We start from the raw sequence: 24,071 nt of genomic DNA on the forward strand, positions 1-24,071 counted from the left end.
CACTTCGACCTTGGAAAACTACTGCCAAGACGAGACATGACACTGAGGAATGCCTCTGAGGAAACTCAGAAAAATATTGAGGAAATCAGTATTTGGTTAATCTTGATTAAAGGAAGGCAAACAGCCCTGCTCATTGCTCATCTACATTGGTAACTGTGGCTGCTGCTTCTGTGCCACAATGGTGGAATCAAGTAGTTGTGACAGAAACCAAATGGCCCACAAAGCCTCATATATTTACCATCCGGTCCTTTAAAGAAATGTTTGCCACCACCTAATCTTGATAATCAGGAGAAAGGAGTCATTTATGATGTGGCTGGCGGCCCTTTCAAACTATATGCTAGAAGTTTCACACAAGAATAAACAATGATAACTTGTCTACCAAAGTACCCCAAAACAGGAGTCGGTTTGTACCTCAGTTCCAATGAATGTAGGACGAATATAGAGACTAGCAGTTGTTGAATAGGGGACCCATTCTTGATCCAGTTTCACAAGCTGTTGAATGCACTCTAAAAGTTCTTCCTTGTCAAATACCTGAAGGAATGTAAAGCATAATGAATAATGGGATTTTCTTCCACTGGAGCAATAAGAAATGATCCTCACGAAAGCTTTAGACTGTTAAAAAAAAAAAAAAGCAGTAATAATAAAACCAGACAAGAATTTTTTTTCTGTTTTTTTTTCCACCAAAATTGTGATGGCATGATGGATTATCCACATGGAGGAGATAAAATGTTGGATCCCTACCTCTTACTGTAGCTAATATCAACTAGAGTTGGCTTATATAGTTAAATACGATAAGACATTAAGACTTTTATGGAGTAAAAATTTTAAAATACCTGTGTCTCCTAAAGGTAGACAAGAATTCCTAAATCAGAGATATAAAGCACAAATCATAAAGGAAAAAAATGGGTATAATTTGGCTATTTAAAACTTAATGATTTCTGTTCTTTAGAAGATGTAAGAAGCAACAAATTGGGTAAAGTTATTCATAACACATAACCAACCAAGGATCATAACTTGAATATGTTAAGATATTCTGAAAATCAGTAAGAAAGACACAGATGACCCAACAGGAAAATGGGCAAAGGCAAAGGGTTTATTTCTAAGGAGAAAAAGGTTTTCATGTACTAGATAGGTGACAGTATGTAAAATAAGTAATTTCTACTCACTCAACAGGGCAGAGAAACATACTGTCAGAAATGTATGTGATGGGTTATCCGAGACTGAAATGAGTCAGAAACACACATGTGAACAAAACCCATGACATCAAGAATTGGCTATTTAAATGGGAACTTAGAACCAGGAATCACAGCACAATATTATAGAAATCAGGATTGTCCATCATATAGGACATATCATCACCCTGCATCACCTGTAGGCATCTCTGGTACTGTTGTCTAGCGATAAGATTTAGTGGAAAGAGAACTTGACCAGGAATTAAATAGATTTGCACCCAGTTTCTTGCCATGTCCCTTTACTCTGTGACTTAAGGTAAGTCATTTAACCTCTTAGGGCTCGAATTTTCTTCTAGTACAAAAGTGCTACTAAAATGTACAACATACACCTTCTTGGAAATGGCTTACTGTTATGATTCAACAGGCAAAGAATGTAAAACCATCAAACACAGTTTGTGGTAGAGCTGAGGTCCAAGAGATGTTACGTCCCTTTCCTCCTGTCCCCACTTTAAAGTATTTCCTGGTAGTTTGTAATGGCACAAGAATTAAACAAGTTCAAAGAATTCACTGTAATTTCCCTTCTGGTACTATATTATGGCCTCTGAAGGAGGTAGGTGAAGCATGGGTTACAAAAGTAGGAAGGAAAGGGAAGAACCTGGCTAAAAAGGAGTGGTTACTTGGGCTTCTTCAAAAGTGCAGCTTGGGCTAGGTTCCTGAAAGTTAGATACACAGAATATGTAAAAGAAGAAAACAGCTTCTTCAGCTCAGAAAGGCAGCCTGGTCACGTCTCAGGCAAGGGAAGTAATCTAAGACACCTCCTACCTTGATATGAGCCTTATAATCTAAATCCAACCCACTGTATAATGAATTCTGCTCTTTAACAATGTTCTAGACAGGAACCAATGGCTATGACAAACCATTTTGATATCATTTAAAAAAAAAATAATAAAGCTTGGGGTAAAATATCAAAATAAGTCACTGCAAACTTGCTATTGCCCAAAGCAACTAGGCAAGATACTCCCAAAATATCTGTGTGGCACACCATATTTTCCATTTCACATATTATAATTTCATAAGGTCTTCAAATTTTATTTATTTTAGTTTGAGGTACATTTTTCTTCCTTATCCTATTATCTCCTACATACATATTAATCCCCCACAGACACTCACAAAAAATAGACTCTGGAATTACTAATTTTTACCTCACTGATTACAAAGTAGATCAGAAGTAACTTCAGTGTTCACATGTTTGTACTGTATATCAATCTAAGTACAGTTGACTCTTGAACAACATGGGTTTAAATCGGACGGGTGCACTTGCATGTAGATTGATTTTTTTTTAATAAATATAATTCAGTACTATAAATGTATTTTCTCTTCCTTATGATTTTCTTAGTAACATTTCCTTTTCTCTAGCTTACTTTATTACAAGAATTAAGTATATAATACACACAACATAAAAAATATGTGTTAATCAAGTGTTTATGTTTTGGTAAGGTTTCCAGTCAACACTAGGCTCTTGGTCAAGTTTTTGGGGAGTCAAAGTTACAAATAGATTTTCAACCATGTGGGGGCCAGTTCCCCTGACCCCTGCATTGCTCAAGGGCCAGCTACATTCAGAAATGATTTATTCCGTGGTAAATTCACAATGACCCATTACATTAAAAGAAAGAAACATACAAGAAACTCCTAAATCCACTCACATACCGGCAAAGTGGCCCTCACAGCAGATCGGTACATTCTATCCATGTTGAGGTTTGGCCGAAAGAGTCGAATTTTATTATCTACTCCTCGAAATGCCTTCAATCCTTCGAATAACTAAAGATAAAAGAGAAATAAATCTTAGGGAATCATTAATGAAAATAATCTGTGTTTAAAAGACTGACTTTTCCATTGGCGCTCATCTTCTTCATCATGTAAAGTTGTTGACTTAGACCAAAGATCTCTAAATCTAGAAAAAGCCAGCAGTTGACAGGCTGGTTAGAGTAGCTGGGCTAAAAAGAACTTCTTTAAGGGGAAAAAAAAAAAACAAAAAGAAGAAGAAGAAAGAAAAGAAAAAGAACTCTTTGAGTACCAAAAATCTGGTAGGAAGTCAAAGATATCCCTTACCTAGGAGCCATATTACTAAATAACACCTCAATGTAGGTGGGAAGAAAACATCTCCAATCACAAAACATGGCAAACTATCCAGACAATGAAAATGGAGGCAAAGAACCCATGGTACCCTGCTGCCCTAAACACCCATGCATCCTTTCATTTAATCGGGCTCATTCAAACTCTGGATAGTAAATAATCTAGATGTGACCAGGGTTGGTTTAGTCTCCCAAATCATAGAACCCAAGCAGCTCAAGACCATCCTGTGTTAGGGCCATGGCACCTTTCTCACAATGGCGCCCAGACAAACCACTGGGCAGGGATGTTAAAAACCTTTGAAGTAGGTGCATACTAACCATAAGAGACTCTTAATACTGAGAACTGAGGGTTGATGGGGGGGGGGGGGGAGAGGGGAAAGTGGGTGATGGGCATTGAGGAGGGCACCTGTTAGGATGAGCACTGGGTGTTGTATGGAAACCAATATGACAATAAATTATACTTAATAATAATTTAAAGAGTAGGTGTATACTGATACACACAGAAAAGAGAAAAATCAATAATTCTAGTGGGAAATTTTAACACTGGTTCTCTAAATAACTGACAGAACAAACAGGCTGAAATTCGGTAAAGATATGGAAGATTTGAAGAACAGGAAAAATAAACTAGCCTAGTGGATACACAGAGCCCTGCACACACCACCTGCAGAATGCATGTTCTTTTCACATATTTCCCAACCTTACATCAGAAATCAGTATCAGAAATACAGCCGCAAAATGTCAACATTTTGAAAAGAAGAAACTCATTTACTAAAGTATGAGTCAAGGAAGAAAAATTAAGGAAATCAGAAAATTCGAACTGAATGATAGTTGGGCCTTTAGAAGCTTATAGCCTTAGAGCTTACATGAGAAAAGAAGTCTACATCATGCAGCACAATGTAAAAGCACTAAATGAGATTTAGGTACAAATATGTGAGTAACTTATTAAATGTAATAGGACTAAAGCTTCAGTTAAAAGATAAAGTTGTCAGATTGGACTCAGCTGATAACATCTGAAACACACATGAGACAAAAAGACATAAAAATAATTATGTCATACAAATTCTGGCTAAAGTTGGTGGAGGCACCTGGGTGGCTCAGTCAGTTAAGTATCCGACTTTGGCTCAGGTCATGATCTCTTGGTTTGTGAGTTTGAGCCCCGGGTCGGGCTCTGTGCTGACAGCTCAGAGCCTGGAGCCTGCTTCCATTCTGTGTCTCCCTCTCTCTCTGCCCCTCTCCTGCTCATACTCTGTCTCTCTCTGTCTCAAAAATAAATAAAAAACATTTAAAAATTTTTTTTTAATTAAATAAAGTAAAGATGGTGGTCTAGGGCACCTGGTGGCTCAGTCGGTTAAGCGTCCGACTTCGGCTCAGGTCATGATCCCACAGTTTGTGAGTTCGAGCCCTGCGTCAGGCTCTGTGCTGACAGCTTGGAGCCTGGAGCCTGCTTCAGATTCCGTGTCTCCTCTCTCTGCCCCTCTCCAACTTGTGCTCTGTCTCTCTCTATTAAAAATAAATAAATGTAAAAAAAATTTTTTTTTTTAAAGTAAAGCTGGTGAGGTTATATTAGTAAATGCAAAACAAAATAAACTTTAATTCAAAGGTAATGTCACAGGATTCCATTTACCTTACAATTTAAAAATTATATGCACCTGAGGTGCCTGGGTGGCTCAGTTGGTTAAGCATCCGACTCTGGATTTCAGCTCAGGTCACGATCTCACGGTTCGGGCGTTCGAGTTCCATATAGGGCTCTGCACTGAGGGTGCAGAGCCTGCTTGGGATATTTTCTTTCTCTCTCTCTCTCTCTCTCTCTCTCTCTCTCTCTCTCTCTCTCTCTCTCTCTCTCTCTCTCCCCCCCCCTCCTGCTTGCACTTTCTATCTCAAAATAAATAAACTTAAAAATTAAAATTGTTTGCACCTGATATAGGTTCAAATATATATAAAGATTATGTGATAATCTCATTAAAAGTAACAGATGTAAAATATACAAAAGGATAACATAGCATGAAAAAGTTGGATTTATCCCAGGAACAGAAGTTGATGTAACATAAGAAAACATGAGATTCATTATATTAATAGCTTAGGTAGAAAAAAAAACTATATAATCATCTCATTAGATATAGTAAATGTATCTGACAAAATTAAACATTCATTTGAGGCTTTTATTTTTTAATATTCTTTTTAACATTTATTTATTTTTGAGAGAGAGACAGAGCATGAGCAGGGGAGGGGCAGAGAGAGGGAGACACCAAATCCAAAGCAGGCTCTAGGCTCTGAGCTGTCAGCGCAGAGCCCGACACAAGACTCAAATCCACAGAACTATGAGATCATGACCTGAGCCAAAGTGGGATGCTTAACCTACTGAACCACCCATGCGCCCCTCATTTGAGACTCTTTAAAAAAAAGCCTCCCAAGTAACTAAGAAGGAAACTTTGTTAAGTGATAAAGAATATCTACAATGTGGGGCGCCTGGGTGGCTCAGTCGATTAAGTGTCTGACTTGGTTTCAGCTCAGGTCATGATCTTACAGTTTGTGAGTTCAAGCCCCACATCAGGCTCTGTGCTGATGGTGCAGAGCCTGCTTGGGATTCTCTCTGTCTCTCTCTGACCCTCCCACACTCTCTCTCAGAATAAATAAATGAACTAAAAAAATTTAAAAAAAAAAATATCTACAATGAACTTGAACCAAACATCATATTGATAAAATCCAAAGCTTTTCTTTTCAGAGTGGGGACATCACAAATTGCCCGCTGTAACTACTTTAATTCAATACTATGCAACTATATGCAACTACAATAAGGCAAAAATAAATAAAAAGTATTAGACTGAATAGAAAAAAGGAGTGCTTGGGTGGCTCAGTCGGTTAAGTGTCCGACTTTGGCTCAGGTCATGATCTCATGGTCTGTGGGTTCAAGCCCCGTGCTGGTCTCTATGCTGACAGCTCAGAGCCTAGAGCCTGCTTCGGATTCTATGTCTCATTCTCTCTCTGCCCCTCCCCGACTTGTGCTCTGTCTCTCATAAATAAATAAATAAATAAATACTCTCATAGATCATGAAACAGAGGTAAGAATAAATATGTAGAAAATCAGCACAAATCAACATATTCTTTTGAAATGTATTTCCTTAGATGAGGTAACCAAATACAAAATTATATTCTTATGTAACAGCAGCAGTTAGAAAATAAAAACACTATTTATGATAGAATTAAGAGAGGACTATGGGGGGGGGGGGGCATGCCCAAAAGAAGCAAAGACCCATAAAGACAATATAAAACTTTATCAAGTCACTAGAGACCTAACTAAATGCAGAAAGCAATCTCACACTCACAGATCCAAAGACTGAATATTATAAAGATGTTGATTCTCCCAAATCAATTTATATATCCAGTGTAACCCAAATGAACATCATGTCAGGGAGTTTTATTTTCTTTTTAACAAACTAAGCTATAAAAGTTGATTGACTTGATAAACTAAATTTAAAAGTTATATGGAAGGGGCGCCTGGGTGGCTCAGTCGGTTGAGCATCTGACTTCAGCTCAGGTCATGATCTCACGGTCCGTGAGTTCGGGCCCCGCATCGGGCTCTGTGCTGACAGCTCAGAGCCTGGAGCCTTCTTTGGATTCTGTGTCTCCCTCTCTCTCTGCCCCTCCCCCATTCACTCTTGGTCTCTCTCTCTGCCTCTCAAAAATAAATTAATTAATTTAAAAAAAAAGTTATATGGAAAAGCAAAGGGCCAAGAACATCCAAGACACTCTTGAAAGGCAAAATAGAAGGACTTTTCCCAGGCAGACATCAAGACAGTGTGGCATTTATGCAGACAGACAAACAAAACAAAAGAACAGAATAGAATAGATAAGACAGTGCAATGAAAAATGAGATCCAGAAGCAGACCCATACATACATGACAGAGGTCATAATAAAGAGCAAATAAAGGAAATGCTTAAAAATCTGAAAGGAATATGGCAAATCTGAGGGCAGTGGTCTCAAACACAGTACATGTCCACCCTCAGAGTTTCTGATTTCTACCAAACTCCCAGGCCACATTAATGCTGTTGCTCTAGGGACCACACTTGGAGAACCAGTGGCCTATGGGAAGTACATGAGAAGGGATTACTGTGATTTTTGAAAGCTAAAAAATATTCTGATAGCCACTGGCATTTGAAAACTTGTTGGAAATCTATTTAGATGCCCTATGACACAGGGAAGGGCAGCTACCATGCTTATTTATTTTATAGTTGAAGAAATGGAGGCTTGGAGTGTTCAAATAATCAAAGAATTCATCCAAGCTAATACAGTTCAGACACAGAGATGGGAATGGAAACTGAAGACCTTCAAGTTCAACATCTAGTGGATACACTGGGCATTGAACACGTTTCCAAATTGTTCAAATTTATAATTTTGAATAAGTTAATTGGACAGGCCTCTTCATAATTTTAGTGTATGCATTTTAGGAGTGATATCGCAGAAAGCAGAAGTCAGCATTTGTACCCTGTCTTTTCCCTTAATATTGTGTAACCTTGGCCAAGAAACTTAACTTTTCTGAACCTGCTTCTACAATAGATGATAATGCTGATTTAAGGGTTAAAAATAGTAGGTAAGGACTGGGCTCTCCTTCTGCACCAGGCATGAGTGTGTATGCTTAAACAAATTACCTTACCTTAACCTTATAATAGCACTATGAAGTAGGTATTATCACTACTTCAATTTTATAGGTAAAGAAATTGGAAGCACAAAGTGATTTTAAATAAGCTTCCCAAGTCAAAGAGTTCCCTATGGAACAACAGAGACCGAATCGGAGCCAGATGACTGACCTGAATATTTAACTATGTTTTCTCACTATTAAATGAGATGACCCATATAAGGTTCAGAGCACATTACTGGAATTTAATAAACAAAACTAATTTTATCATTATTGTTATAAATATCTACTACTACCATCTTTTAGTCCCTTAATAGGTAGGCCACTGCTTATTTCCAGGATTCTAATATTCTGGGAAAGATGTCCAACACAGTAAAAATGAGTAAAACAAAATGAGGGTCAAGGGAATGAGGAGTCTATTGTGAATCTAAGAGTGTATCCTAACAAGGACCAGAGAAAGCATTCTCCAAATATTTAATATTTTATGCTTACAATTATTCTACTCATGCCTGAAGAATGACATTTAATTACATGTCTCTTAACACATATAACTACACATTAATGCCGGTCATAAAAACATGCAGTTAGCATTAAAATGTAACCATTATATTGTACTCAATAACACCTTCTCAGTCATTAGAAGATCTTAGAAATGACTTAGTAAAATAGTAACAGTACCAGATTTTTTATTGCTAATTCTCTTACCTACTGTCCTTGTATTTGCTGTAAATAATTTCTTCATTGACATTATGGAAAATTCCAAATTATCTGAAAAATTGGTCCTTAAGACTTACCTTCAATTTAACTGCCTATTGGGAAAGCTTTAAAGACATTTATGACTTCCTTGAGTAAATATGATAAAGCCTATACTGCCCACAAGCTATTTGAGCAGGAAGAGCTACCGTGTACTCACAGTGAAAATCTAATAAGTCACCCTCATTGCTTCCCATGTACTTACTTCCACTGCATAGTGGAAAGCTGATGAGCCAGGATGCAATGATAGGTTCTGAAGCGGCTTGATATGTGGTTTATCCCATCCAAACTCTGAGGACCACTCCACGGTCAACATGTGATCCGTGAAAATACTTCCAAAAACCAGAGTCGCTGGGTCTGGTTTTTCCTTTAAAACGGTGGCTGGTGTGATTATTAGATCTTTAGCCTAGGGAAGAAAAATCAGCACAATTAAAGAAAAGTTATTGAACATCCACTGGCATGATGATACAGAAAATCAAAAGACAAATGAAATTTAAGTCACTGGCCACTAAAAAGTGAAATCATTTGACATTTAAGTGCTGGCAACTAACTCAGAAATTTAACAATACTATGTGAGCCAAATAAATCATGCCTGCATTCAGAATTTGGCTTGTTGCTTGAAATCTCTGCACAATACACTGCCTAATAAGTATCAGAACCAAATTCAATGATATTTAGAAATGAGGACAAAAGAGCAGATGGTGTAAAATGATGGAAAAAGTCGAGAACACCTCCCTTCTTCACTCTCACCATACTGAGCATTCAGGAAAGAGGTAAGGGGTGTCTTCTACGACAAAAACAGCAACACTCATGACAATTTGTTAAACTAAAATTAAAGTCATTAAGAACTGAACCTTTTGGCGATGGTTGTACTCCAACTCCCTCCAAGAATTCTTGGCATAAGCCTTCAAAACCCCCTGGGTGCATTATAGAAGAAATGAGCAGAGGGAAGCAAATGTTTTCCTCTTTGAAAACAGAGATGTAGAGAATGAACACCAAGATATAAATCCTCTATTCTGTGCTGAAACAGTGAACAAAGGACCTCTTATTGAAAGAAGGATAAATTAGGAGTAATAGGTAACAAGTTCACACAGCAGCATTTTACTAAATCTGCACATAGCCAGCTTGCCCATTACAAATGGCCAAATACATCCGTGCCCGAATCGCAGTCCCATCACTAACTTCGCAAGGGCTGAAGACTGCTGACAAAAACCACAGGGGAAGGAGCTTTTTGGCCAATTAAAAGACAATATTAAACGAGGGACAGATTTGACTTCCTAAAGAAGGTCAAACTCGCTTAATACACAAATGTATACACTGCTCCCAAAATCAAGTATAGAACTTCCTTTTAGATCATCAGCTCTTATCCTTATATTTTTTTAATTTTTTTTTAAGTTTTAATTTATTTATTCTTTTAAGTAATCTCTACACCCAACATGGGGCTCGAACTCACAACCCCAAGATCAAGAGTCACATGCTCTTCCGACTGAGGCGCCTCTCTTATTCTTATATTTAAAATGATCCAGTTGTGGGCGCCTGGGTGGCTCAGTCGGTTGAGCGTCCAACTTTGGCTCAGGTCATGATCTCGCATTTCATGAGTTCAAGCCCTGCATCAGGCTCTGTGCTGACAGCTTGGAGCCTGGAGCCTGCTTCGGATTCTGTGTCTCCCCCTCTCTCTGCCCCTCCCCTGACTGTGCTGTCTGTCTCTCAAAATAATGAATAGATGTTAAAAAAATAAAATAAAATAAAATGATCTAGTTGCTTCTGATTAATTCACTGTCTTACACATATCTTAGTAATTTGATAGACTATGAATGATAATCAGTTTTATTTTTAGAATAACATTCAGGCTGAATGTTATTCTAAAATAACCACAAAGCTCACATTACAGTGAAGCCTAAGGCACTAAAGACAACACATTATTGTAATTTTCAGGTTAGTCTTGTGATGAATGCTACTTTGGAAGATGCCAACAAAATGCCAAATTGGGGGGTGGTGGTGATGGACTTTCTTCTACCACCATTTAATCCAAACAAGTAAATTAACTTAAAATCCTTTACTAAGTGCAAAAAAAAAAAAAAAAAAAAGAAAAGAAAAAAAAAAGAATTTATTTAAAGAGATACAATCAAGCTAAATTGTTTGGATCCTTGAATCCCATTTCTCTCCCTTTATCCTCTAGACCAGGTAGAATGTTGGACAAATTTCACCTACAGGCTAAATTCAGGCTTCTGGCCTCTTTATAAATAAAGTTTTATTGGAACACAATCACACTGTCCTTTTACCTTCAATGATGGCATAGTCCACTAACAGTGACAGACACCTTATGGTCCTCAAACCTAAATATTTATTATCTGACCTATTAAAAAAGTTTGCCAGTGGGGCACCTGAGTGGCTCAGTCAGTTGAGCACCCAACTCTTGATTTGGACTCAGGTTGTCTGATTGGGATTCTCTCTCCCTCTCCCTCTCTCCCAAAATAAGTAAATAAAACTTTGGAGGGAAAAAAAAGTTTGTCAGTCCCTCTAGACTGTTTAGACAAGAACTCTGAGTAGATACCCCAGTTAAATCTCCAGCCCTAACTCAGTGCTTCACACTCAATACAGTACAAATTTTCTCAAATAACTGAAAATAACATCCGGCTGACTTCAGATGTACTCCCTGATGAATGTCAGACTTATTCACAGAAGATGGTTAGGATTTAAAGTGAGTAAAATTCTCACAAACTTTTCATTATATGAACGGTGTCACAGTGTTCTTGAACAATGAAGCACATATGACTTTGCTTTAAGTTAGCTTTTTTTTTAGTGGCTTTTCTTAGTCCTAGACTAAGAAAAATCTTTAACCATATCAATATGGTAACACAAACAATGCAAATTTTCACCTATTAAAACTACATATAAGGGCGCCTGGGTGGCTCAGTCGGTTAAGTGTTCAACTTCGGCTCAGGTCATGATCTCACAGTTTGTGAGTTCGAGCCCCGTACCGGGCTCTGTGCTGACAGCTCAGAGCCTGGAGCCTGCTTCGGATCTGTGTCTCATTCTCTCTCTGCCCCTCCCCCACTTGTGCTCTGTCTCTGTCTCTCAAAAATAAATAAAAATGTAAAAAAAAAAAAAAAATTAAACTACATATAAAAATTTCTTAATAACAGGAGAGGGTAGTAAGACCCAAAACAGAAAGAGGAGAATAGGTACAAATGGAGATGGGAGTGTGAGTAGGAGAGAGATTTTCCTACTTGCTGAGTTCAGGGTACATCTTCAACATTGTAAAGACAGCAGACCTTAGCTTCCCCCACCCCAAGTGACAGAACCAGTGCTTTGCATGGTTCTTCAAAAGTAAAATAAAGATCACGTTCCAAGTTATTTCTATCATTAGCTAAACAATTCTAATGAGCTAATCAATAAGATATCAACTACACATGATCCTTACACCTTACAGGATTTCTAAGCTCTCCAACAAACAACCCCACCTGCCATGAAATCAATATAAGCAATGGAATATATACTTTATATCAATAACAATCTACATAATATTTAAAAACAAGACTATGGCCTCATATCAAACAACTGTAGGGTTGTTTTTATTTCTCTTTCCCATGGTTCCTCTTTCTTCCTTATATGCTTTATTATTCTTAGTATTTTGCCTTTTTTATTCACTCAGTGAACACTGACTGAATCAGCACAATGGTTTAGGCACTGCACTAAATAAGCACAAGAGAGGGGCACCTGGGTGGCTCAGGTGGTTGAGCAGCCGACTCTGCTCAGGTCATGATCTCACAGCTTGCGAGTTCGAGCCCCACGTCAGGCTCTCTGCTGTCAGCACAGAGCCCGCTTCGGATCCTCTGTCCCCCTCACTCTCTGTCTCTCCCAGGCTTGTGTTGCTCTCTCTCTCAAAAATAAATAAATAAGCAAGCACAACAGATGCAAAGATGCCTGTGGCCCAGCCCCTCCTTCTCAGGCAAGCTCACAGTCAGCCACGGACAGTCAGTAGCCACTGTGAGCAAGTATTACGCATTCATTCAGCCTAATATCTGTTGAGCTACTGTGTACCTGTATTGCTACAGGCCCAAAGGAATCTCAGGGAATAAAACAAGTAAAATCCTGTTGTCTTAGAGCAGGAAAAACAGTATAGAGAAATAAGTGAAGAGAGGTCAGGAGGTGATTAGCGCTATGAAGAAAATGAAAGCTGCTTAAAAGGACAGAGTGGGAGAAGAAAATGCTTATTTTTGGTAGCAGCGTTGAGAATGACCTTCCTGATGAGGTATCCTTTAAGCAAAGACTTGAATGAAGAAGGAAGTAGGCCATGTAGATATCCAGAGGCAAAATATTTGAGTAAGAGGAAGCAAGGGCCAAGATTCTGTGGTAGGAACCAGACTTGGCATATTCAAGGAACAGGAAAGACTCAGTGTGGCAGGAATTCAGGAAATGTAGGGGAAATGGAGTGGCAGAAGACGTCATGGAGGCACTGTGGCTGCTGGAGTGGGGGAAGGGGTGAGCCGAGAGAACTAGTTACTCCATGGTACACTGACTAACATTCCAATTCTGCATGGGTTCTGGCTCTGTGCAGGTAAGACTGTACGCCATCTTCCTTATATCCCCAAGAATCTTCACCATAGAGGCTGCTAGCAATTAAAGTAACCCCAGTTTACCTCTTTATTCTGGGCAATCTGAAGTAGCCATCAGGGATAATACTAGACACATGGCTTCCATGCTTTTATTTCTTGTTCCAAAAGTATGAAGGAGCAAAACAGGAAGGGGGAGAAAGATAGTTTGGCAGTGGTAAAACACAAGAATCCGGGTAACACTGAGTTTTTCTTTGAGCCTCTACATTTCCTCCTCTGCATCAGGGATCCTCAACCCCAGATACACATTGAATTCAACTATGGAGCTTTTTAAAAACACTAACCCACACTCCATTCCAGAACTGAAACAGAATCTTTGGGATAGAGCAGGGGAAGCGTTCTTTGAACTTACCCAAGTGATTCTAACTGTGCACTCTGGGCTCAGAACCATACCACACTGTCTCCCTTGAAGATTTCAGCAATCTGGGGGCACTTAGGTGGCTCAGTTGGCTGAGCGTCCGACTTTTGATTTCAGCTCAGATCATGATCTCACGGTTCGTGAGTTTTAGCCCCAAGTCAGGCTCTGTGCCAACAGTACAAAGCCTGCTTGGAATTCTCTCTCGCTCTCTTATTCAAAAATAAATATTATACATATATATATTTATATGTATGTATATATATTTATATATGTATAAATATGTATGTATATATGTATGCATATATAAGTGTATACATACATGTATGAACATATGTATGTATATATGTGTGTGAGCGTATATATATGTGTGTGTGTATATACACACACACACATATATATATATATACACACACACACACACAGATTTCAGCAACCTGAAGAGTGAGGGTTCCCAACACTGGCTGCTAAGACTGGAAGGGCTGAGAACCACTTCAGAGATTCAAGTCTCATTTGTGAATTCTTATCAAAATCTGTACATTATTTTGTAATCCCAGGACCTTGGTTATCTCACACTGAACGTATCTAAAATGGAACACCTATTTCCTCCAAAAGTTGGTCCCTATTTCTGATATATTTATGTTCTACTTCTTTACTTCTTAATCCTTAATTCATTTAGTAAGAGTAATGCATGTTTACTACTTTAAATTTCTACTGTAAAGGGAAGAAAAATGAAAAGTGTCAAATTCTCAACTAGTACCCTGGCCACCACATTCCCACTTCCCAGACAGGACCTCCATTAACAAATTCATTGTGTATTTTTTCCTGTATTTTCTTTACATCTTCATTCCTTTCGAGGTAATTTATCATTCTCACAACATTCTCCCAACCCTCGGTTCCCCCTATCAGTAATAGAGACGCTTGTAATTTCAAGAATCTCTTTAAGAAGTCTGATTCCTCAATTTCTATTACCCCCTCAGTAGCAAATATTCTGTATCTCTTCCTTATAATCTCTCTGAACATAATCACATGCTTGATCATAATTTTCAATGTGCACTGAATACCTAAATGGCTATAGATTTAAGGCCAAATATTTTAGCTGCAAAATTAAGTATCCCAAGTATGGCACTAACTTCTTTTTTCAGTTCTACCTCTCACTAATGTCCTGCATTAACCTTTTACTTATCACTCAGGAATGCATTCAGCTGCAAGTAAGTAAAACACAAACAGGAGTTGGTTTTCTCACGTTAAGTCTGAAAGAGCCAAGTCCGACAGAACCCCATCATCTCAAGGCCCTGTGATTTTCTTAGCCTTCTCCTCAGGGTCAAAGAAGAGCTGCTTACAGCTGTAGCTTCAGCTTTAATGATCTCATGAAGGTCCAAAGATAGGGGAGGAAAAGGATAAGAGGAGACAAGTGTATTCCTTTTGATCACAAAAGCAACATTTCTCCAGGAATTTCCATATGCCTTACTGGTCAGAAATGTATCACACTGATCTATCAAGTTGCAAGGGAGCCTAGCAGGGCTGGTCAGAGAACTGCAAACACAATGTTAACAAGGAACACAGGGGGGCTGTATTTGGGGTCTCCTCAGTGCCTGAAAACTGACCAGCCCTTAAGCATAGTCATATGCATAGTTATATGCCATAGTTTAACAGGAAGGACTAAAACCTGGCTCCAGATGTCCTCCCACCTTTACCTCTTTTTCTTCCCATCATTTCCTCCATCTGTAACACTGGACATGTGGTGCGGCCAGTTTATCCAAACTCTCTTCTCTTTTACTCCAGCAGGAAGTATGGAAACTGTAGCACCCCATCTGGCCCAGCAGTCTGGGGGTATCCTCAGCTTTTCAAACTGCCTAGCAGTTGCTCACACAATCCCTCTACACAGATAGACATCCCAGCTCCCAAAATGTTTGGTTTGGCTCTATAAAATCTTTTAGCCAATTTGAACATTTGGAAAAGGCAGTCATTGCTTTGGATTATGTTGGACTCTCATTTAGCACAGTAACTACTATACACATCAAATATGTACTAATAATTCTGTTCTAAATTTCACTAAACATGGGTTGATCTTCATGGTTTAGTGTATTTCAACACAACAGACTGCTGTAGATTTTATAAAACTCTTACTAAAAGACCTTTTTTGTTACTACAGATCCTTAAAGAACCAACTTTAAGAATTATCATAACCTAGGGGCTCCTGGGTGGCTCAGTGGTTAAACCTCGGACTTCGGCTCAGGTCACGATCTCACTGTTTGTGAGTTTGAGCCCCGCATTAGGCTCTGTGCTGACAACGTGGAGCCTGGAGCCCACTTCCAGTTTGGTGTCTCCTCTCTCTGTCCCTCCCCTGCTCATGCTCTCTCTCTCTCTTAAAAAAAAAAAAAAAAAAAAAAAAAGAATGAGCATAGCATAGTATATAATTTTTACTTTTCTTAACTCTCCTTAAAATATCTCTAGGACCACCCACAGTGATCCACTGGCCCTGTGAGATCAAGCTAGTTAATGGCAAAGATATAGAATAGGTGGTTTTATGCTCGACTTAGTGCTCCTGTAATTATAACTTGATACTACTAATTAAGTTTCTGGAAACTGAGTACAAATGATTAAATTATAAGTCTTATTTTCATAGGCCGCTACATCCTTTTATAAGATGCGATTTTTAAAAAATATTTATTTATTTTTGAGAGAGAGAGAGAAACAGAGTGTGAGTGGAGGAGGTATATAGAGAGAGGGAGACAGAATCTGAAGGGGGCTCCAGGCTCTGAGCTGTCAGCACGGAGCCCGACGCAACGCTCGAGCCCATGAACCACGAGATCATGACCTGAGCCGAAGTCGGACACTTAACCGACTGAGCCACCCAGGCGCCCCTATAAGATGTGATTTATTAATGATATGAACAGCAACCCTCTAACTTTCTAATTTGTAAAGAAGGATTGCCCAACATACAGTTTTTCAAAGTAATGCACAACTTAGTGCTTTCAGAATTTCATCAAGAAGTCTATTTTCCTTCCTTTAAAAAATTTTCTGCAATTCTGGAAACTAAAATAACAGCTTTTAACCTGAGCTCCAAGAGAAATTACCTAAGAATATTAAATATCCTAATTGGACACTGAATGAAATTCTAAAGTAAACAATATTAGCTGAAGGTTTGTGACTGGTTTTGAGTAGATATGAAATCAAGTCTAAGGCGGTGAAAAAATTTTTGGCATAAAAGAAATTTTGCAAACAGTTTTTATCAGTGTTCTTTAGAAACTTTACATTTACTTTCTAAAGATGGATAAAAAAGAACAATATTTGTTAAGTGATACTCTCTCCTGCATAATTAATCTGTCCCTTTCCAATGCTCCATGTTCTCTGATGACTTCAGGCCATATTATGCCTGAGGAAGAATTTGAAAGGCAAGGCCACAAGGACTGGACTGTGAAATGGCAAATATTGACAAAAACAAAGCATATTAAAAAAACAATGAGTTCCTAACTCAAAGCCACGCTTGGGTAAGTATTTGCTCTGAAATGGGGAAGCCGGTAAGAGGCAAATGCAACCTGGTTGCACCTGAGGGCTGTATTAGCCAGCATTCTAGCAACATCTCTCCTTCATTGCTCAGTATTGGAGCTGTTCTCTGCATTGGACACAACACGTAATGTTTAAGAGCTATCTCAGCCTTACAAGTATATCAGAAATTGTACAACTTTGTTCTACAATAAGTGCACTTTTCTTACTCTACTTCGAAAGCTTTAGGTGCTATGTTCATGATCTTTTAGAGACCCTCTTTTAAAACCTAATAGAAAGGTACGAAGAGCAGAATTACAGATTTCGAGTGTCACATTCTGTGGAGATGAATAAAGCAGGGGAAAGTGGAAGAAACAGCGGATTTCTTTGAAACAAAGATGACTCTGGAGTCCATAGAAAGATTCTGTAATAAGGCATCTTATTTCTGGGCTTTGTTGGGAAACTGGATCCTCACTTTAAAACTGAGAACAAACTGAGGGTTGACGGGGGAAGGGGGGGGGAGAGCGGGGAGGATGGGTGATGGGCATTGAGGAGGGCACCTGTTGGGATGAGCACTGGGTGTTGTATTGAAACCAATTTGACAATAAATTTCATATTAAAAAAATAAAAAATAAATAAAATGACTGCATCAAAATGAGGGGAGGAGATACAATATGAAAACTCCCTATGAGAAATCCAAAAGGCAATTTAAAAATACAAATGGAGTAAATAAAAAAGAGATAGAAAAATATTTTTGCTTTTTGTCAAAAGCAAAAATGGTCTTATAAAACCCACCATTTTTCTCCCAAAATTATCAATTTCATTTTTCATTTGCCTCATCACATATGCACTGTGAATACAACCACCATTAACAACCCATGTTTTAATATATAAATACAAATGTAGAATGTCAGCACACCTCCCCCTTAACTAAAACATAATATATAGAAATCTAAATTCAGCAAATAGATTACTTACATTATGAATTAATTTTAACTTAGCAAAAATTGTCTATGTATAAAAATATAAAGAAATTTTGAGAAAAAAAATCACATTCATCTATATACCCTTTGAGGAATTTACCTACTATATAAAAGGACTCTGAGAGATTATCAAATAGGAGTCTGTTTTATCTCATTTTTCCTAGGACCCAATATCTCAATATATTTAAGTCTCCAAATGTATTAGAACTTAGTCTTAATAGGTTAGCAGAGTAGATTAGATCAGCTATAAGGTTACAGAGGATATGATCTTTAAAGGACCAGGAGTATTATGGACACAAAAAATTCACAAGCTTATTTTTGTAAAGAAATTACGATACTCTATTTTTTTTTTTTTAAATCCTGACAGCAGAGACCTTATCTTGAATTTATCTTCAGATTTCCAATGCTTAGCACACAGTAAGAGCTGGGTGTGTGTTAAATTGATGAGTCAAGTTTCCACTCCCTCTCTGAACCCTGCCAGGATGTGAGATCATGAGGACACTCTGTGCTATGGATGACAATTGACAGCGAGTGACAAATAGGCAGGAGACATAAAGAGAGGAAGCAAAAACCTCCATGGTTGGTGGGGTGCAGTGGAGATGATAATTTATAAAGAAAATAATAATACACCTTATATTTGTATTTTTATGATTTTCAAAGTGCTTTTACAAGATTGTTCCTCATTTGCTCCTCACTATTTGCCTGGGAAGTTATGAGATTATTTAATATACAAACCCCATAATTCAGAGAGTAGGTAGGGAAATACAACACATTTACTGTAAAATGTTAGGTGTTGGTTTAAAGAGAAAAATGACAAGTGTAACTTTTCCCACAAGCATAGTGAAAGGTTATACTTAGACAATCAGATAAACCTCTATCTAGATGAATATTTACAAATTAGTTCTTTTTCAAGAAAAAGTTATTATTCATGAAATAAGTAATTAACTGCTAGGTAATTTTAGATATGAAGATATTACTGCTCCCCAAATGACCCCCCCCCAGTGGAATCTAAAATGCATGGCAGCATATCTAAACTACTGTAAAATCCACACCGTGAAATTGCCCCAAATCTCAACAAGAAATAGATTTATTCAGTTAATTGTTGTAGCACTTAACCTTGAGCAAATAACCTTACCTTGAAAGTCCCCACCATCTCTTTTGATCCCGCTGCTCCGGTACATTCTGGGGAGCATCCGTTACTGCAGTCCTTAAAGAAGAATTAAATTCATTAAGTAAAACCAGGTGGGTAAACTGTGGCCTGGGGTAATCAGTATCACTCACCATCACACCGCGTGCTCCGCTCAGGTACCCAAGCAAACGGGAGGAAGATCAAGCACCCGGGCACCAGCCCCAAAGGAGAGCGTCCTGGGAGTGCTGCCCTTCACTTTCAACCTTTCAGGAGGACGCAGCTGTTTTCGTCCTCCACCACTAGCTTAGGGCAGACTGGTTAAATTCCAGGTTCGCCCTACAGAGCCAGGGTTCACCAGCAAAGAACAAGAAGGTGATTGTCCCCCTTACATCGGAGCGAATAGTCTAGACCAGGGTTTTAAGCCATTTATAGAAAAATCTCCTGGGCGAGCTCAGCCTCGTGGTCTTGTCAATCACTGGCGCACAATAGCAAGGCTGGAAAAGGGATGAGGACGAGAATGAACCATTTTCTCCACGGGCAGGGTCCTGCAATGCGGGCGCACGGACACCAAACCTCACAGGTTAAGGACATAACCTCAGGAAATTAGGGGGTAATTCAAAAGATACTTAAGGGCACAATGGTTGAGGGACGAGTTGGGGAAAGGTGCAGACCTTAAAAACAAAACAAACACCCCCCGCCATCTGCTAAATAGCTACATAAGAAATGGAGGGGGGAAAAAAAAGGTGGGGGGGGGGGGTGGAATCCAAGAAGGCAGAAGGCTGCGGTCAAAATATTTTGGGGTGGCAAAGGAACGCAGGATGTGGTTGTCAGTTCTGGCAGCCCAGAAATTCCGCTTCCCCCTCCTCCCCCAAAGCAGCTTCCATGGCGACCCTCACATCCCCGGTGGCTGTCCACGCCGCGCTCCGGAGCACGTCAGCGGCTGGGCATTAGACCTGGCCGGCGGGGGCCTCTCCAAGGCAGAGTTCGCTGGCTGGGGCTCTAGATTTCGGTTAGGATTGGGGAGAGAGGAAACGCCTGGGTGGAGACGGAACGGCGGTGTGCGGCGAAGCAGGATAGTGCAGGAAACGACAGCGATGCGCCCGACCAGGCCGGCAGGCTTCGGAGACGCCGGTGCAATCCGCCCCCCTTCCGCAAACGTCTGGGTTCGGGTACCTGGCGGGCGAAGGCCGCAGCGGCGCGGGTTGGGCTGGCCATGGGGAGTCCCCGGGGGCGCGGGGCTGCGGAGAGCTGCGGCCGCACGCAGCGCGCGGCTGGACGCGAAAGCCGGCGGCGTGACCAAGCTCCGGCGCACCGACTGCGCGGCGCGGGCTGCCGCCGCCTGGGGCCCAGCGCCAGGGCCAGGCGCAGGGAACAACGCAGCCCCTCCAGCATCCCCGGGGGTGGAGCCTCCAACCGTCTGGTCCCTCTCGCTTTTCGGTGGGTAAAACCAAAGCCCTAGTTTCCACCACTTGGTCTCCGGCTGGGGCACGAGCGTGCGCGCCACGAGCGAGCGCCTTTCCAAAGGCAGGCACTTCAGGAGCACTTACCGAGCCACCCCAGGGTAACCGGCCCGGACACGCCCCTCGGCCAGGGCGAAGGCAAACTTGGGGAAATTAATTTACATTAGGGGAAGAGTTTCCGTGGACAGAAAGGCTAAAAGCTTCTGCCCCCGAGTCTGCAGTCCGGGATTGGCAGTTGCGCACTGGCTCTCTTCTGCCACCGATCCCCACGTGCAAACTGATGAGCGAGAACGTGAATCTGGGGTTTAGATTTCTTTGCACCACCTCCTCAAGTGGGATTTGTTGTGGGGTGTTGCACGGTTACCAGGCTCACGCCCTCTAAGAGCTCTTTCTGCCGGAAGACCTCGACGCTATTGCATCCGCCCAGCCATTCAGTGTTGTAGGCAAAATAAAGAGCCCCCAATCGAGCTGACCGGTCGCTGCTGTAAACCCGTGGAAGCAATATTTAAGGAAGCTGATAAAGCAACCTTTGAAAGGAAAAAGGAAGCTACTGCCTTCTCTACGTGTTCTCCCAGGGCGACGTCAGCTTCAGTTATGAGCCTTTCTGGGCTTTTAAATTAATAGGAAGTGGCTCATTTGTTCTTGGAAAGTGGGGAGAACGGTTTATTCTGGGTAAGAGCGGTTAAATCTGGTCTGGTTTTAGAATTTATTTCATAGAGTCCTAAAGACAATATAGCTCTAATCTTTTCAACTCAGAAAACAGCATTCACTTCTCCCTTCCCTTCAGAAAAGGCATAGAACAGCTCCTGAGGTTTGGGTGGAGCGACAAGTTCCAGCCCAGGCAGGTCACATGTGGCTGGAAACCAGAGTCCCTGAAGAAATTTAAAATCGAATTTTAAAATAAAATTTTTAAAAAAGTATAGACTAAGTAAACTCTAGGGCTGCCAATTTCCAACCTTGTCCCCATGCCTAAAAATAAGAAACCCTTAGGTGAAGAACTATTAACAGTTTGCATTCAAAAGCTTGGTTTAGGGGCACCTGGGTCGCTAGTCGGTTAAGCATCCAACTTCAGCTTAGGTCATGATCTCACGGCTGATGAGTTCAAGCCCCACATCCGGCTCTGCATGACAGTGTGGGACCTGCTTGGGGTTCTCTCTCTCTCTCTCTCTCTCTCTCTCTCTCTGCTCCTGTTCTGCTCATGCTCACTTGTGTGCTCTCTCTCAAAATAAATAAATAAATGAACTTTAAGAAAAAAAAAAAGCTTGCTTTAAATGTCTACACCAGGGGCGCCTGGGTGGCTCAGTCAGTTGAGCCTCCGACTTCGCTCAGGTCATGATCTCGCACTCAGTGAGTTGAAGCCCCGCATCAGGCTCTGTGCTGACAGCTCAGAGCCTGGAGTCTGTTTCAGATTCTGTGTGTCCCTCTCTCTCTGGCCCTTCCCCCGTTCATGCTCTGTCTCTGTCTCAAATATAAATAAATGTTTAAAAAAAAAATAAATGACTACACCAGACATGCATTAAAAGTCTGTTATTGTTTTAAAGATAAATATTACACAGCTCCAATTTTCTGGCTATTTTAAGTCTTACTTGTAAACCCTTTTTTTAAAAATTTATTTATTTTTGAGACAGAGAGGGCATGAGTGGGGGAGGGGCAGAGAGCGAGGTAGACACAGAATCTGAAGCAGACTCCAGGCTCTGAGCTGTAGGCACAGAGCCCGACGTGGGGCTCAAAGTCATGAACGTGAGATCATGACCTGAGCTGAAGTCAGACACTTAATGGACTGAGCCTCCCAGGTGCCCCCAAACCCTCCCTTTTCCATCAAGAGAACATATACTGCAAGAATGAAGTTACTGAACAATTATCACAGTGCTACCTATACCCTTTGGCTCCTCAGAGCCAACATTTGTGCAAGGGCAATCTGTATTAACTGCTTCTATTTCCTCCCACTTCAAGTGGCTACAATTTGATTCCTGTCCTATTATTCCACCTGAACAAGGCTCCTAACAGCCTTCATTTCATTTAACCCAATGGTTTGCTTCCTGTGCATTTTTGTGGCTGAACCTATATGCTGATGGCTCCCAAATATGTATTTTTTTCAGTCCACCTCTCTCCTGAGCAGTGAGTACTTACACCAAAAATCTGTCTAAAATACTTATTATTGTGTATGTAACATTCATGAAGGAACAGGGCTAGGTGCTGGGGATGTATTGTGAGCATACTTCCATCGCATTATCATGCACTGCCTTTAGCCACATAGAAAAATGGTACTTGTGCTAAAAAGCAGCAACTAATCCTACAAATGTAAAAAAGCAAAAGTAACAAGTGCTACCTGTGTTTTACCAGAAATGTCCGGAAGGGCTTTTCAGCAAGGGACCCTTAACTAGAGACCTAGGGGATAAAAGTATTTACTATAAGAGAGAATGAAAAACATCTGAGATGAAAGTGAGTTCCAGGAAAAAACATCTCTGAGAAGGGAAGAAATGTGGCACTTACAAAAGACAAGAGAGACAGGGCTGGAGTGGAGACAAGCAGGGAACTTGGTCGAGGGTGAGACTGGGAGGGCTGGCAGACAGCCAACCACGTAGTGCCTTTTAAGAGAGTTAAAGGATAATTTCCCTGATAAAGGCAAAAGTATGACTGCCATATACATATAAAATGAATTTATATTATAGTCTATGTAACTATAATGAAGCTACCAGGCAGATGTTAAAACTTGTTCAAAGAACAGACACACTTCTGGGTCAGGAATAGTGACATGAATTTGCAAATGGACATAAAACCAGCTTCTTCCACAATAGGGGAGATACATTAATTGAATCCTGACCTTCAGCACTTATTTGCATGTGCATTGACAAGAATTATTTTGCACTCCTGTTATCTGGACAGTAACTCAAAAACAATGAAACAACATAAAAACACAACGAGAGAACTCATGGAATCCTAAGAACAAGAAAAACCATCCAAAGGGTAGGATTAGATAGGGAACAGGGGTGGAGGTTGACAGGACTGAAGTGCACTGTGGCTGCAGTTTGGAGACTGGAGGAGGGTGTGGCTGAAGAAATGGATTTATGAGAAAGCTATTATAGAACCCACATAAGTGCTGACCTATTAATAAGTTGGATCTGGCAGGTGGTAGGTGATACAGCTGGAGAGAAGCAGCCAGATTTCTGCAATCTCTATACAGAGTGGACGAGAGAAAGAATGGGGAGAGACAGGTGACAAGAAGGGCTCCTTGGTTTCTGGCTTGCTCTTCTTGTTGGTGATATTCGCTAAGAAAAATGGAACACTGAAAGACGAACCAGCAGGAGTCTGGTTTGGGGCATGCTGAGTTTTTGGTCTCGGAGACTG

General features: G+C 40.3%; 1 protein-coding gene across 3 annotated transcripts in view; it reads right to left on the reverse strand.

Annotated features, from left to right (window-relative positions):
* BCAT1 (branched chain amino acid transaminase 1) overlaps window positions 1-24,071 on the reverse strand; it is a 106,814-nt gene that overhangs the window by 52,387 nt on the left and 30,356 nt on the right. The window contains exons 1-5 of one of the 3 annotated variants that reach the window (XM_027035751.2): window positions 20,437-20,792; window positions 19,270-19,341; window positions 8,897-9,097; window positions 2,880-2,990; window positions 412-531 (exon numbers count right to left, since the gene is read on the reverse strand). In XM_027035751.2, coding sequence (XP_026891552.2) covers window positions 412-531; window positions 2,880-2,990; window positions 8,897-9,097; window positions 19,270-19,341; window positions 20,437-20,655 — 723 coding nt within the window. In that variant the 5' untranslated portion in view covers window positions 20,656-20,792. Of the gene's footprint in view, window positions 1-411; window positions 532-2,879; window positions 2,991-8,896; window positions 9,098-19,269; window positions 19,342-19,415; window positions 20,379-20,436; window positions 20,793-24,071 lie in introns of those variants that run through there. The other 2 variants (XM_015065185.3, XM_015065184.3) reach the window with 2 other exon arrangements.

The sequence above is a fragment of the Acinonyx jubatus genome, chromosome B4, assembly GCF_027475565.1.
Source record: "Acinonyx jubatus isolate Ajub_Pintada_27869175 chromosome B4, VMU_Ajub_asm_v1.0, whole genome shotgun sequence".
Lineage (NCBI taxonomy): Eukaryota > Metazoa > Chordata > Mammalia > Carnivora > Felidae > Acinonyx > Acinonyx jubatus.